Below are 14863 nucleotides of genomic sequence, written 5' to 3'. Positions count from 1 at the left end.
ACGCTGACATAACAAAATACATAGACTGGGTGGCTTAAACAAGAGAAATTTATTTCTCACCATTCTGGAGGCTGCAAGTTCAAGATCATGGTGCCACCAAGATAGGTTTCATTATGAGGACTCTTCTCTTGGCTTGTAGGTGCCACCATCTTGCTATGTGCTTGTGGAGAGAAAGAGAGATCAAGCTTTCTGGTGTCTCTTCTTATAAAAGCACTAATCCCACCACGAAGGCCCTACCCTCATGACCTCATCTAACTCTAATTACCTCCCAAAGGCCCCATCTCCAAATACCATCCCATTGGGGGTTAGGAATTTTGAGGAGACACAAACATTCAGTCCATAACACCTGGGAAAGAATTTTTGTTAGTTTTCCAAACGAGAAACAGGCACAGAGAAGTAAATATGTTAGACTGAGCCAAAAGAGAGAGGACTGAAGGAGGGCAGTGTCCATGATACTGACCCCTCTATGCACACTGGATGCTTACGCAACTCTTCCCCTTCCCCTACCAACCCAGGAGCTTGATGCGCCATTCCAGCACTGAGCTATTTCTTCTAAATTCTTAGAAGGGTGTAGTCGTTTAGAAATATGTCCACAAATTCTTTGATACTCCTCCTTTCAAAAGGTGGAATCTAATTCCTCTCTCTTTGAATATGGGCTACACTTACCAACTCACTTCTGACAAATAGAGTGTGGCAGAGGTGATGTTGTAAGATTTCTGAGATTAGGCCTAAAAGACACCATGACTTCCTCCTAGCTCTCTTTCAGATCACTGGCTCTGGGGAGGACAGCTGCTGTGTTGTGAAGACACTCGAGAAGCCCTGTGGAAAGGCCCATGTAGTGAGAAACCAAGGACCCCTGCCAATAGCCAGTGAGGAACTGAGGCCTCCTACCCACAGCTGTGTGAGTGCGCCATCTCAGATGTGAATTGTCCAGCCGCAGTCAAGCCTTCAAGTGATTGCAGCCCTGGCTGTCATGTTGACTGCAACCTCATTAGAGACCCTGAGTCAGACCCTAGTTGTCACTCCCAGATTCCTGACCTATAGAAACTGTGAGATAATAAATGTTTGTTGTTGTAAGCTGCTAAATTTTGGAGGCAGCAACAGATAATTAATACAAAGCAAAAGGCGGTTTATGCTATTCTCAGTTCTCCATTTTCCACATTACCCATGTGGCCAAGCCATACCAACATTTCTGAGCATTGGTTTCCTCTTATAGAAAATAGCAACAATAATACCATACAGCATGCCTGATACATATATATCTAGTACTGACTAGCTCAAAATAAGTGCCCAATAAATTGTGGTGCTGTCAACATCTTATCAGCTGTGTGGCTTCTCCAGGTGAGTTTCTGTCTCTATTGGTTTCAGATACCCACTTCCCTCACATGCAGTGCCAACCTCAAACTTAAGTTAGTGTGCATTGCCTGGCAGAGAGCCTTAACTGCCTAAACCTTCCAGGCTGAGGGACTAGACAGCCTCACTCTTCTCTCCTCGTCTTTTGCTAGCCTCCATTCTTAACCCTAACCTTTCATCTCAGAATTTCAGCTTTGATGCTTCCCACTTCCTTCCTATGGTTACTTTAACCGAAGTGAGTCAGGTCTTACTGAAAAACTGGCCACAGCTGGTCGGCTCCCACCCTCCCCCCGACCAGGGCTGCCTGGGCAGAGTGTGAGGGGATCAGTGTTTACTCAGCCCTTCTTTCCTCCTCTCTCCTCCAAGTCACGGGGCTTTGAGTAGGGCTTCCCCAGCCACTCCCAGCAGACCGCAGTCAGAAGCCGGTCTCACATTTGTCTGGTGGCTCAAGGAGGAAATAGAAGGAGCAGCAGCACTTGAATCCTTGGGTATCCTATCAAGTGGGCTAATTGCTTACATTCTACTTGATTGGGTCCAACCTGTTGCCTCCCTCATCTCAGGTCAAGGAGGATTTGGGAGGAGTTTTTAGTGGCGAATACTGATAACAACTAACTGTGTGCACTGGGACCATCTCCTAGTTCGTGGAGCCATGTTAGCGCTTTGTCTTAATCCTCATAATTCAGGCAAATTAGTATTCACCCCCGGACCTTTGGAGCTTGAAGAAACAAAAAAACACTAAAAAACTTCCTTTGCCTGTCTTTCTAATTTTGGTATGTACAGAATCTCATCCTCAGCCTTGAAAATCAGCATGATCTTTAAGGATTTAAGGATAATTCCTTAAAGGATTGAGTTTATGGGAAGACTACAGTGGTCTTGGCTCTTGGCTTTTGAAGTGAGCATAGCTTTTTCTCCTGATCAGATTTGCTTCTCTCTCTCTGGGAGAGGTTAGCTGGCTTGCTTTCTCTGGAATGAAGAATTCATTCATCTACTCTCTGCTATCTTGAAAACTTTGAGGGAATAATTTTAGTCAGAAGTCAACTGACACCATAACATGATTTTAATAAGACCCATTTATTTATTCAAAATTAAAATCTGCTATGAAGACAGACAAACAATGTAACATTCCCAGAGGAATTGAATTGCTTCTAGTTAAAACTGAGTTCTATTAGAACCAACTTTAGGTTGTTATAAATAACAAGCTGGCCACAGCTTTCAAGCATGAAGCAGTAGGGGAGTGAGGTCAGGAGAATCCCTCTGAGCCACTGGACTATTAATTCTCAAGGGGGCTCCCTAGTTTCTTTTCCTAAGAGGGAGAGAGTCTTTGCGACACTCTGGGAGCCCCAGGCCCAGGGACAGGAGAAGTTAGAAGGAGGTCAGGAAAGACAGCTCAACAGCTATAAAGTGTGGTCAGGCCTGGAAAGGAAGCTTCAGTTGGCTCCCCAAAAAACATTTTTTTTCCTTATATAACTTACAATTTCTCTTAAAACAGTCGAATACCATAGGGAGTCGCCCTATGGAAACAGCTTAAACATAGGTGAAAATAATAAATATTGAAAAAAATTATAATATTGGGCTTCTTTCTAAATAGTTCACAGAGAAGCTCAGTAAATAAATAGAAATGGGAGTTGAGGTATCAGGGGTAATAAATAGTCTAGGAGAGAGGTATGACAGGTTTTTCCAAGGAGCTGGTTGGGCTCTCCTAGAACCCTGGATCAGATTTGGGAGATCTCCAATTTACATCCTGGAGTCTAGTAGAGTTGCTGTCCTGGATGCTTTGTTCCCTAGGGTGTTTCAGTTTTTCATCTTCATCGTCATATAGGCTTCTATGTAGTTGATGAAGATGTCAAACTCACTCATGGCTTTGTAGACACCTTTCCCTTGGAGCTGTGTAGAGAGACAAGAAATGTTTAGTGAAAACCCCATCTGAGCGAGTAAGTGGGTTCCCCACTTGGATAGGCATGACCTTGGGACCCAGAAGCTGCGCCTGCTCCCTCATGTCGGGAGGTGAAGGATGGACCCTGGGAACCTGAGGATATACCCAGCTGCCTTGGGAAAGGCTGTGCATTGACCTGAAGCATGGCTAGTGGGTAGCAAGAGGAACATTCACTTTGCAAAGCACCGTCTTCAAAATGGTGCCTTTTCAACAATTTTAAAGGTCATGTGCTCACATGATGCTTATTCAGAATTTGATGAAAAGACATTAGAGGAACCACTTTGAAAGCAAGACAGGAGAGAAGGAGAGAAGGGAGCCCTTTTTTATGTTTATGCTCCCCCACCAATGGATGGAGCCGGCCCTGCCCTGCTGCTCCGGCCTACTGTCAGAGGCTTAATGCTTCTTGATGTTGGAACCCTGCCCAGTGGCTGTCCCCAGCCCACGAAGAGGACATAGGCCACATGGCTTTTGGGAAACAGGGTGTAAGAGTTCACGGACAGTGGGAAGCGTGAAACCCCATTTGGTTTGAGAGCTGACATTCTCAGGCACTTTGAGAGGTGTGAATGGCAGATGAGAAGTGAGCATGGACCAACTGCAGGTGAGTGAGATTCTGTCTCCTGCCCTGGTCTGAGTTTTAGGGAGTCCGGGCTGAACACCTGGGTGTGTTTGTATGTGCACATTCACGTGTCAGCTTCCTGCACGTGTGGCTTCAGCCTAGATTCCCAACAAGCTACTTTCTGTTTCCTTTGTCACTCTCCCCAGCACCCAGCTCACTGTGTTCACAGCCTGACTGGCTGGCCTAACCCACAGGCCTGCAAAGGCGGGGAGCAGTCATTTAGAAACCCCCAAAGACACTTCACAGAAAACAAATATAACCAAGGCGGCGGCTCCTCGCTGGCTGAGGAGGTCACACCATTTGTCGAGTTCCCACACTCCTTCCGAACGAAGGACCGGGCTGCTTAGCACCTGCCAACCTCCGCCCCTTGGGCAGCGGGCAGAGGTCATGGTCCCCAACCCTCCCTGCCACCATCCAAGCTCACCTTACTAAAGGCACTCTTCACCTGCTCCACTGCCTTGCTCTTATTTTCACAGGGCAGAAAGCGATGCTGTGGAAGGAAAGAGAAAGTGTTCACGACACTGGCTCCCAGTTCCCGTGTCCGTAGCACTTGGGAGACAAGCTGGTAGCATGAAGAAGGGGCCAGACTCATCTTGAATGCCCACCCCACATAGCTCCTGGGGAGAACTGAGCCCTACCTCATCCTTCCCTCCAAGACAGAAGAAACAGCCCAGGGAGATGAAATATGTTTCTCTAGAAGCCACTCTGAGATGTTTGCAAGGCTTGCATGAAAACCCAGGTCTTGGAGCTCCCCACCCTCCTCTGCCGGAACCCCACAGTGCTGACCAGAGTGCTGAGCCAGACATTCTGTCCTTTCCTGCTTCTCTGTCCTGTCCCTCTCCTTCAGTCCCAGCCACTAGGGCCATTTCTAAGTCCCTGAGGAACAGAGACACAGTCTCAGCCATGCAGACCAAGTGCTTTGCATTGTCCTGTCCCACAGATAGAGACCAACCGATGTCCCTGTATCAGTGAGAGAATAAAGGAAACCAGGGCATCATTTTAATTGGAGAAATAAATTATCCTGGGGAATTATTCATAGATAATGGCCTGGGGGTGAGTAGCTCCCTGGACCTTCTAAATACTAGGGGAAACCTGTCAGTCAGTTGGGCCCCACTTAGAGCTCTGCTTTCAAAAAATTGAGAATAAGAGGTAAGTAGCATTTCCTGTTCCCAGGACCCCCACCTCCTGGCCCCTCCTGCCAGTGCCAGGGCCTAGGTCTAAAGGGACAAGGGAGCCCTGACTGAAGCTCTGGGCCCCTTTCATGAAGAGAGAGAGGAATAGTTAATAACCCACAAATGACTCACAAATAACAGGAAAGCTGGTTGCAAATCTTCACATGTAAATGCCTAGCAGCCACCCCACCCCCTGCATAGAGAGAAATGAGTAAAAGATGGAACTCCAGCGCCTTCCCGAGAGTGCTCCTGCCAGCCTGGTGTGTGTCTCTGGTGTGAATCGTGTTAGGAGATGGTGTTTCGGGAAGAACAGAGGAGCTGCCAGGGAAAGGACTGGTCTCCTACTCACACATTGCCGCAGCCTCAGCCTCAGGGTCTTCAGCTTTTCCCCCAGAGAGTTCACGTGCACCTTGATGTCTGGGCCGTGGTTCTCAGCCTGGGGCATCACCTCCTCGAGGTAAAACTGGATCATCTCCGACAAGGCTTGGCAACCCAGGTAACCCTAAGGGCAGAAGCCAGAGGGGGTGGTGACTGGGAGGCAGAGCTGCTGGGCTAGCTTGAGAGGACAGCTTTGTCCCCAGGGATCTTTCTTAACCAGCCGCCTCCCCCTAGGACTGAGCCCTTTGTAACCCTCGGCTGCTGGCTACGTGCTGAGTTAAGATCTTCTCACTTCTCCTTTTCAAAGCGACGACGCAGGCTTGCGGCAGAGCCTCCCTTCTCTTAGTCACGCTGCGCTCCCCACTCCCCACCCTGGCTCTCACCTTAAAGTCCTCCAGCAAGGACCCATTCAACAACATGTTGTCCAGCTCGTCCTTCATTTGCTGTAAAGAACACAAGGAGAATGAGCTTGAAGTTTGGAGAAATACCTGAAATGAATGTCTTTCTGATGTCCTTTTATTTATAGAGTTTTTGATTTTTAATCAATGCAGTCCTGGCCCAAAAATGGCAAGGAGACTTTTCAAAATAGGACATTCAACGTGGCTGGGACCCTTAGTTAAACCAGGTCCTCCCTCTTGGGATCAAGTGATTTTAAAAATCTGGCCGATTTTGAAGCCAAGGCAGAAGCTTGACTCGGTCCTGGTCTTCTTTCTGCAGAGCCATATCATGCGTGAAGGACCCCCATGTCAACCCTCCGGGGCTCTGTGCTTTTCTTTCTCCCTGCTGCCCACATCCAGCTGCAGCCTTGGAAAGTCTCTGGGAGTGGGAAGCATTTCCTAAGGCAGGTTTTCCCCTGTATGGCGCTTCCCCAGACCATGAGTCTTTCAGGTTCTGGAAGCCCTCTAAGCTGAGGCAATTTACATTTCCCTGCTTAGGGTATGGGGAACGTCTTCATATCCAATCAGACCCTACAGGATTTCTCCCAGCCAAGGAAATACCAAGCTCCAAGAGAATCTTGTAGAAAGTTTCTGAGCACAGGAGAGAGTACGTTTACCTTCTAGGCAGCTTTTCCTGAGTATTTGCTGCATCACCCTGGCTTAGCTTAACTCACTGAACCCATGGCTTGACTTGGGACTCTCTTAAGAATTTAAGTTTGGGGAAATAGATGCTGGGGATGGAGGTGAGCAAGAAGGAGGGTCCCTACAGCTCTAGCAGAATGCCTGGTTCAGGAAGGAAGGATGGACAGGAGGGCATCATACTCACAAAGAAAGTCTTCACCCTGCTGAAGGCAGCTCGGAGCTCTTGGAGCATATGGGGCAGGTTGGCTGGGAAGAGGGTGCAGCTGCCCTTAGACTGGGTACCCTCGTCTTGGCTGGCTCCCACCCCGGCCAGGAAGACCAGGCAACACAGTAGCGCTGAGCTGGGCATGGCGGAGCTCTGCCTTCTTCTGCGAGTCGGCCTTGTGGTTTGGTTTTGCAAGAGCAAGGCCCTGATGTATAGACCTTCACCTCCTGTGTCCCCCTTTTATATTGTGGGTTCAGTGAGGCCTCCCCATTCATAAAAAGCCACAGAGTCACAAATTTCCTGGCAAACGTTTTTTTCATTAAAGCTCCTCCCTTCTCTAGACCTTTTTGCATTCGTTGAACTTCTTATTCTTAAAGTATTTTTTTTGCATCGTAAGCAAAAAAGATAGTTGAAAATGAACTTCTGCATTACGACTATTTTTAGAATGAGCTACCTCTCTCTCTCTTTTAAAATAATTTTACAGCTTCTCTCAATAAAAAAAGTTGATTTCCGGGGGTGAACAGCTGTCCCGTGCGCAGAGCTGTGGGTTCCATTCGCGTGTTCCTAGGTCACAGTGACGTGGACAAGTTGGCCATTCCAGAATACACTGGGATTGAGAAATAATTGGATCCCCTCCCCAACCTAAGTTGAACACCCAAGGCTTCTCCTTGCTGAATCAGGATGTCACCTCAGCTCTCTGGACCTCAGTTTCCCCAAGTGAAAATGAGGAAGCGAGCTGAATCTCCTCACAGCTGCCTTCTGGTTCTTTCGTTGTATGTTCCAAGGCTGCCCCTTGAAGAGGCCAGCTTCCTGCAGGACAGGCAGGGGCAGTGGATGTGCTCCAGACTCCTTCCCTAGCCCCGGGTTCATTTAGACTCTCAGGGCCGTGTCTCCACCTCTCGCTGTCCCAGGACCTGGCGGAAGCTGATCAGAGTAGTCCACACTTACTGAGAGCTCGGTCCCTGCCAGTCACCATGACCCGAACTGTTTCCACTTTAGAGTGAGCACACCAACACACAGAGATTCTCAGTAACCTGCACAAGATTACACAGGTGCTGAGGGAGGGGCCCGAACTTGCATCCAGGCCTGCCTGACACTAACGCCATGCTCCTCACCCGGCTCTGCACTGTCCCCAGTGTGTGGAATGACAAGATTGGATTAAGGAGTCCTTAAGATTTCTTTGAGCTAGGAACTTCTGTGGCTGGAGACTTAAGCTTGAAAGATGGGGAGGAAGAAGTAGAAATACCAAGGAAAATAAGTCTGGATTCCACGCGGGCTGGACAGCAGCCCCATTCCTTCCTCTTACCTGTCCCTTCTCCCTCCCCCAGAGAAGCCTTCATCAGCCTGTCTTGGATTTGCACATATGAGTGTGTGTGCATGTGTGTGAGAGTGTATGTGTGTGTGAGTGTGAGAGTGTGTGAGTATGAGTAGGGGCAGAGTAGCCAGATGCGGTAAGGAAGGTTGCTCTCCCTCTAGTTAGGAAAGATGGGGTGGTGGCCTCACTTCTTCAGATGTCTGGAAAGTCTCTGGGGGTCCTTTGATTGTGCTTGACTTCCCCTTTCACAGCAGCTCCTTTTACCGCCCCAGTGGAGACAGTAACTGGGAAGAGCACTGACCTGGGCTCCTCCCTGGCTGTCACTCTTCAAATCAGGGCAAGTCACTCGGCCTCCCCGTGTCTGTTTCCCATCTGTCTCAAGGGGCAATCGTACCTGCCTCCTGCCTGCCAGGGACCTTGGCTTCGCATGGGGTTGGTTCGGGGCAGTAACGTGTGGACCCAGCTGTGGGATATCTCCAGTGTTTCTGTGATTTCGTGGCCCTCCTGCATCAGCGCTGGGACACCTCAGGTGGCACCGGGTTCTGAGTCTGCCTCACTGGAGAAGGTCACCGTGCCAGAGCAAGTGGGGCAACATACTAGGGCCAGGCCAGTCTGGAGTGAGTGGAGGGAGGAGCAAGAGGGTTCAGGGCCACCTCTGGGTGTACCTTGTGGGTCAGGATCAGGGGACTGTGGCCTCTTCTCCCGACCTTTCAGGGAGTGTTAATGTAGAAACCTAAGAATCACGAAGGGAGAAAGAGCCTTTTAGAAACAGGAGTGGAGCTAACTCAGGAATTGCTGCTCCTGCCAGGTTTATGCTGGGCTTAGGAGTACTGAGTTTTGCCGCGAGGAAGCAGAGAGAACGGGCCAGAAGCTGGATTTTGCATCCTTTCCTCCCTTCTCCTGTCCTCTTGGCTCCTCGATTTACTGGGCTGTGTCTGCTTTAACCTGGAGGCTGACCACTCTCTGAGCTGGGTGTTCCGGGTGCAGACTCAGCGTAGGAGACCAATCAAGCCAAGGACCCGAACCCCAGGCGAGGCTCTGAGGCCCCTCTCCCTGACCGAGGCAGCACGGACTCCTTCTACCTTTGTTTGCACCCTGCCCTGTGCTTCCCTCCACTGCTAGATCTACCCCTACGTTGCTGTCACCCATGTGCACAGCTTGCCTCCCCTAGTCAGCTGTGAGCTCCCTAGAGCAGGGCGTTGTTTTATTATCCTTTGTGTACCCGGTGCTGAGCACAGGGTCTGGCCTGTGGAAGGTGCCAGGTACACCGCTTCTTCTTTTTTATGTTGGGATGGGCAGAGTGCCCTGGGAGCCTGGACCAGGGCTGCAGGAAGCAGGGCTACGGAGGCTGGTCTGGGCACAGCAAGCACTCAGATGGATAGGGAGAGCAACTCAGGGAGGCAGGCAGCGTTTCTTCTACTTACAATTTGAGACATACATGTAAATATGTATACCCCCCCCACACACACACACACAAGATGGCAGGGAGAAGGGAGGTGGGCAAAAGCCATTTCTATCTTTCTTTAATTCATAGTCTATTATGCAGGGTTAGGGTTAGGCTCTGAATTCTTTCTTTGTTTTGGGATGTATAGTCAACTATCTCAGGCCATTTGTTGAAAACAGTAGTTGATCCTTTCTCCATTGATTTGAAGACATTGTCCTCTCTCTTCTCAACATTGTTAGAATCTAAATGGTCAAAGATAAGCTTAGGCAAGTTTCTTGATGCAATTCCTCAATTAACAAGAGAGTAGTTACGAACATTTTGGAAAAAGTTAAGACCGTTTGCTTTTATATTGACAAACAACAAGAACACCAAAGATGACTCCAATTTCTCAAGGCCGTGAAGGTGTCTGTTCATCTGAGAAGACATTAGGATCCACGGGGAAAAGTGCCAACCTCACAGGTCACATCCGAGACATAAATGCCAGCAATCCGCATGTTAGGAGATCTGAGTTTGCATTTCAGTCCCAGGGCAGATTCCGTGCAGGGAAGGAAGAGGGAGGGCAGGCACCCAGGGGGGGATGGAGTGTCAGTCTGGGCACCATTGGGTCCTGTGGATTTCAAGAGGTCACAAATACTGCTCATCTGACTATGAGCTCCTTGAGGGCAAGCAGCCTGCGTCCAATTTTCTCTCAAGTCCACATGCATAGCAGGTGTTTAATAAATGCTTATTAAATTGAATTTAAATGAATTTTTCCAGTGGGGACTCACTGGGAAATCAGAGGAAGGTGTGGGAGGGGAAATACCTCTCCTCTCCTACCCCTGCTCCAGAATATTCCCTAATTTTTATATTTAGCTGCAAATGAAAGGAAATCTAAGCACAGCTTAAAAAAAAGGGGGTATTATTTTTTGGTCTCACCCAACAAGAAATTCAGACGCAGGCCGTCTGAGGCTGGTGCAGCACTCGTGTGTCATCCAGACCATGCTTTCTTTGCCTTCCTGCTCCCCTATCCACTGCTGCAAGATGTCAGGGAGAGAGGATGTGGGTCAAGCCCACAAGTTCAAGGGCACATCAGCCCAGGAGATCCTAATAATCTTTCCAGAAGCTCCCCTCTGTGAGTGTCACCTGCAGGAGTCCAGGCAGACGAGAACCGCTGGTGTGTGTGTGAATAGATGTCAAAGGGTCCTAGCCACAATGCACAAGATCTTATAAAGAATTGCCTCCAGCCGCCCTCGTGCACTGCAAAATAGCAGCCTTCCTGGCGTAGTTGCTCTGTGCCTGCAGCAACTCTGCAACTCAGAACCAAGAGTGGGGACAGCCCTGTGGGGCTGCACTGGATCCACAAAGGGAAGGCTAAGGAATCTGGGCTTGCTGGACTCAGGGTTCAACTGGTTTGCCTGGCAATAGGGCCTCTCAGGAGGGAGCAGACAGGTCAGTGGTGCAGGCAGAGAAGGTGGTATGGTGCCCACCTGGGGCAAAGGAGATGACTGTCCTGATGAAGAATACCCTAGGGGCTTGGCTCCTACTTGCCCATTAGTAGGCATTCTTTTAAGCTGATAATAGGAGTTTCATTTCTTCTTATTCAGGACATTTAGTGCGTACAATAGTTTACCCAGCTTGAAATTTCTAGTATTCCCTTGAATAACCTTCCTCAGCTCCCTGGACAGGGGATGCCTTGGTGGCTATGCTGCGACAGTATTGGTCAACAGCACAGAGTCTCGCATCACACCCCACAAGTATGGCCGGGTGGGGGCCCCAGGGGCTGGGGATCTGTGGCGTCTGTGGTGCTGTCCTCCTCTTACTTTGGCCTTGTGGCTGGGGTGCCCAGAATAAAGTCCTGGCCGGTCAGAGGTATAGGAGGAGCCCAAGCTGGGGCTGGCCCCAGGGCGAATCAAGCAAGGGTTATGCAAACTGGATTGGGTGCCCTTTGAAGGACAGTAGCCTGCAGACAGTGCAAACCACAGCGGAAGGACTGATCTCTGGACAGGCCATGTGGAATTCCCCTTTGTGCAACTGGGGTGCCAAGTCAAGCAGTTTGGATTTTCCTTAGGGGACGGACGCTGCGATCTGTAACTTCTCACATGAGACATTTGGCTTACACAGGCCGGGCCGCCAGGTGTTGCAGCCCTTGCCACCCAGAGGACACAGCTGTTTCTGCTCTGTCTGCGTGAATACCTAGAATAACTGGTGGGTTCCTGAGCCTGGGGCACCAATGGATTCTTTCAGCTCTAGGGCTGTTTCTCTGGTGGGGTTCAGTTTACTCACATCTCCTCTTCATGGCTGACACTTCACACCCAACATGTACAAGCGGGGCTGGCTCCGGGGCCCTGCTACCTGTGTAGTCGCACAGGGTCCCATGCTTAGAAGGGCCCTGCGCTTGCTCTGCTGTCATGGTCTTGAAATTCTTAATAATTATTGAGCAAGGGGCCCCCCATTTTCATTTTGCACTGGGTCCCCAATTTGTGTAGCCAACTCTATATATGAGACTAGACTCATCATCTTCTTTCTCTGGTCTCACCTTCCTCCTGCACTCCCTAACTCAGTAAACGGCGCTACCATCTAACCCATCAGACAAGCCAGAAACCTAGAAATAACTTATTAGTTCCTCCCTCTCCCTTACCAACCTGTGTCCAATCTATTACTAGGTCCTCCAGATTTTTCTTTACAAGTCTCTCTCTAATCTGTTTACTTTTCTCTCCATTTCCATCAGCAGCAGCAACAAATGTCTGGTTCAAGCTACCACCTTATTTCTCCTGGGTTCCAAAATAAATGCCTAATTAATATTTTAATATCCATTCTCCAACCTGTTCTCCACTTTGTAGCCAGAGTGATTATTTCCAAACACCAACCTCATTACCACTCTCCCCCTGCTTAAACCCTTCAATGGCTTGCCACTTTCCCTTTCCGGGTAAAATAAGGACTCACACTCTTAATACTATCTACAACTCCCTTTATCATCTGACCCTGTCTATTTCTTCTGTCTCAAATTTAAGTGCTCTCCACTTCCCTCTGCACTCCAGCCTCAGTGGCATTCCTCTTTTTTTCCCAGATGATCCATACTCTCTCTCCTACCACAGGGCCTTTGCACATATAATCCGCCTTTCTGGATTGTTCTTACTCCTCTCTTCCTCCTTCAGTTCTCAGCTAAGATGTTACTTCCTCAAATGAGTGTTTCCCTGTTCCCCAGTCTAGGTCAGGTCTTCTCAGAATACCTTGCTCCTTTTCGTTAGTACTTATGTCAGTTTGTAACTATACATGTGGCTATGTAGTCATTTGATCGATCTCCATCTCTTCCGTTAGACTGTAACCTCCACAAGGGCAGGGCCTCTGTCTGTTTGTTATCATCACTGTTTGTCCAGGGCTTAGCACAATGCTGGGCACATCCAAGGTTCTCACTAAACGTGTATTGGCTGACGAGTGTGTGAGTCTGTGCTCCTAATGTTTCTGTAGCTGTAACTGGCTGTATGTTTGTCTTTCATCTCATATAAAGCAGAGGATGAATTTGCTTGGGGAAGTGAATCCTCATAAACTATATGCCTATCCCCGTTAAGCTTTTCCATTTTTCAAATTGATCTCATTACTCGTCACCAGTCTTCTGGGCAGATGCTAACTGAATCCCCCAATGGTTGCTGGAGCATTAAAAATGTCCTGTGTCATAGGATGTCAGAAGAGGAAGGACCTTAGACATTATCTAATCCACACCTCCCATTTTACAGGTGGACACACTGAGGCTCAGAGAGGAAAGTGACTTTCCAGGGACTGGAGACAGTTAATGGCAAAGGTGGAATCTGAACCCAATTCTCTTTGCATTATTCTCAGTTCATCACCTAATTCCTTGACTCAGATGAGGATTAAATCACTCTGAATGCTCATGGGCAGCACCAACAACTGGAGGGGGAAGTTGAAGTTGTGTGTGGTGCGTGGGGTTTTGGTGGCGAGGAGAAGTTGAAAGTCTGTGCAAACAAAGTTTCCATCCATCAAACAATTAGAACCTCTTATGCACTCGCTGGGTGTGTAACCCTGTGATTGGGAGCTGGGGATGGGGGTGAGGGTTGCTTAGATGCTTTTGTCTTAGGGAAATATTTCAAGCCTTAGAGTATTTGCAGACAGAAAAGTGTTTCTACTATAGTTTGCCACTGAGATACGACTGCAGCAGTGTTAAAAAGCATAATTTGGCATGCCCTCCCACCACAGAACCACTAAGCCACCATGTCCTTCAAGAGACCTTATTCGAGAGAGCAGAGAGTTGAGAACTTCACCTTGCCTATTCTGATCCTTAGCTCTAAAATGCGCCCCTAGCTCTAAGTCCTCAACCACACTCCATGTGTTTTCCATGTGTGCTTTAGATGCACCTTCTCATGATGTGCGAAAAGCAAGGTGCTCCCTCTACCCTGGACTCAGGCCACTTCTACTGTGACTGTGTCATTTACATGCCAGCCTTAGGTGACAAGCTTTCCAGGGGAGGGAGTGGGAGTGTGCACCTGTGGTGTGGACCAGGGTGGTCTGAGATCCCCTAAGTCAGCTGTTCTCAAACTATTTGGATTCAGAACCCCTTCACATTCTTAAAAATTGTTGATGACTTCAAAGAGCTTTTACTTATGTGGGTTATGTCTACCAATATTAGAAACTAAAACTGAGAAATTAAAAAAATCTATTTATGACATTTTAAAGTAATAAAAAAAAACCCACTACATGTTAACATAAATAACACATTTTTTATGAGACATAACTGTATTTTCCAAGTCAGAACACATTTCGTGAGAAGAGTGGCTTTGTTTGACACTTGTTCCAAATCTCTTTAAATGTCTGTTTAATAGAAGAATCTGTATTCCTACGTCTGTTTCTACATTCAATCTGTTGTGATATGTTGTTTGGGTTGAAGCATATGAAGAAAATCCAACCTCACATAGATATATAGTTGGAAAAGGGAGGACCTCCAGGGGTCCTTGGACCACCCTATGAGAACCGCTGGCTTAAGTGTTTAACAAACATCTCCGGGTGAGGGTGAGTGGGAGGAGGGTTATCAAAGTTTGGCCTCAGAGGAAGGGGTAGGGGACATACCCACAAGGCACCCGGCCTGGATGGAGAAGGGGGAAGCCCACTGCTCCACTGCTGTCTTCCTTGTTCAGAGTTTCCAAACAGCGAGTTTGGTCCCTCAGTGCAGCAGCTCCTGTGAGCATCACGTATGTCATGGAAGCTGCAGTGTTTGTGGTTTCGAGTCAGAACCCCTGGGCGTTGTGGGGCTGATCTGCAGTGCCCTACCTATTACTGTAAGTCCCCTTCTCCAAGGCACCCGGCCGTAGGGGCTGGCTGTGGTCAGGGGCACAGCGCTACCGGGAGGACTCGACTGCAGGCTCACGTGGGTTCCACT

General features: G+C 48.6%; 1 protein-coding gene across 1 annotated transcript; it reads right to left on the bottom strand.

Moving 5' to 3' along the window:
• Positions 1–2959: 2959 nt before the first annotated feature.
• On the bottom strand, positions 2960–6880 carry IL10 (interleukin 10). The gene is made up of 5 exons (XM_058538155.1): positions 6716–6880; positions 5836–5895; positions 5424–5576; positions 4327–4392; positions 2960–3237 (listed from the first exon to the last, which is right to left on the bottom strand). Exons 1-5 carry the CDS (start codon positions 6878–6880, stop codon positions 3145–3147), a joined length of 537 nt encoding a protein of 178 aa, XP_058394138.1. The 3' UTR covers positions 2960–3144.
• Positions 6881–14863: the final 7983 nt, after the last annotated feature.

This window comes from Diceros bicornis, chromosome 4 (assembly GCF_020826845.1).
Source record: "Diceros bicornis minor isolate mBicDic1 chromosome 4, mDicBic1.mat.cur, whole genome shotgun sequence".
Lineage (NCBI taxonomy): Eukaryota > Metazoa > Chordata > Mammalia > Perissodactyla > Rhinocerotidae > Diceros > Diceros bicornis.
This window is presented reverse-complemented; position numbering and strand designations above follow the sequence as displayed.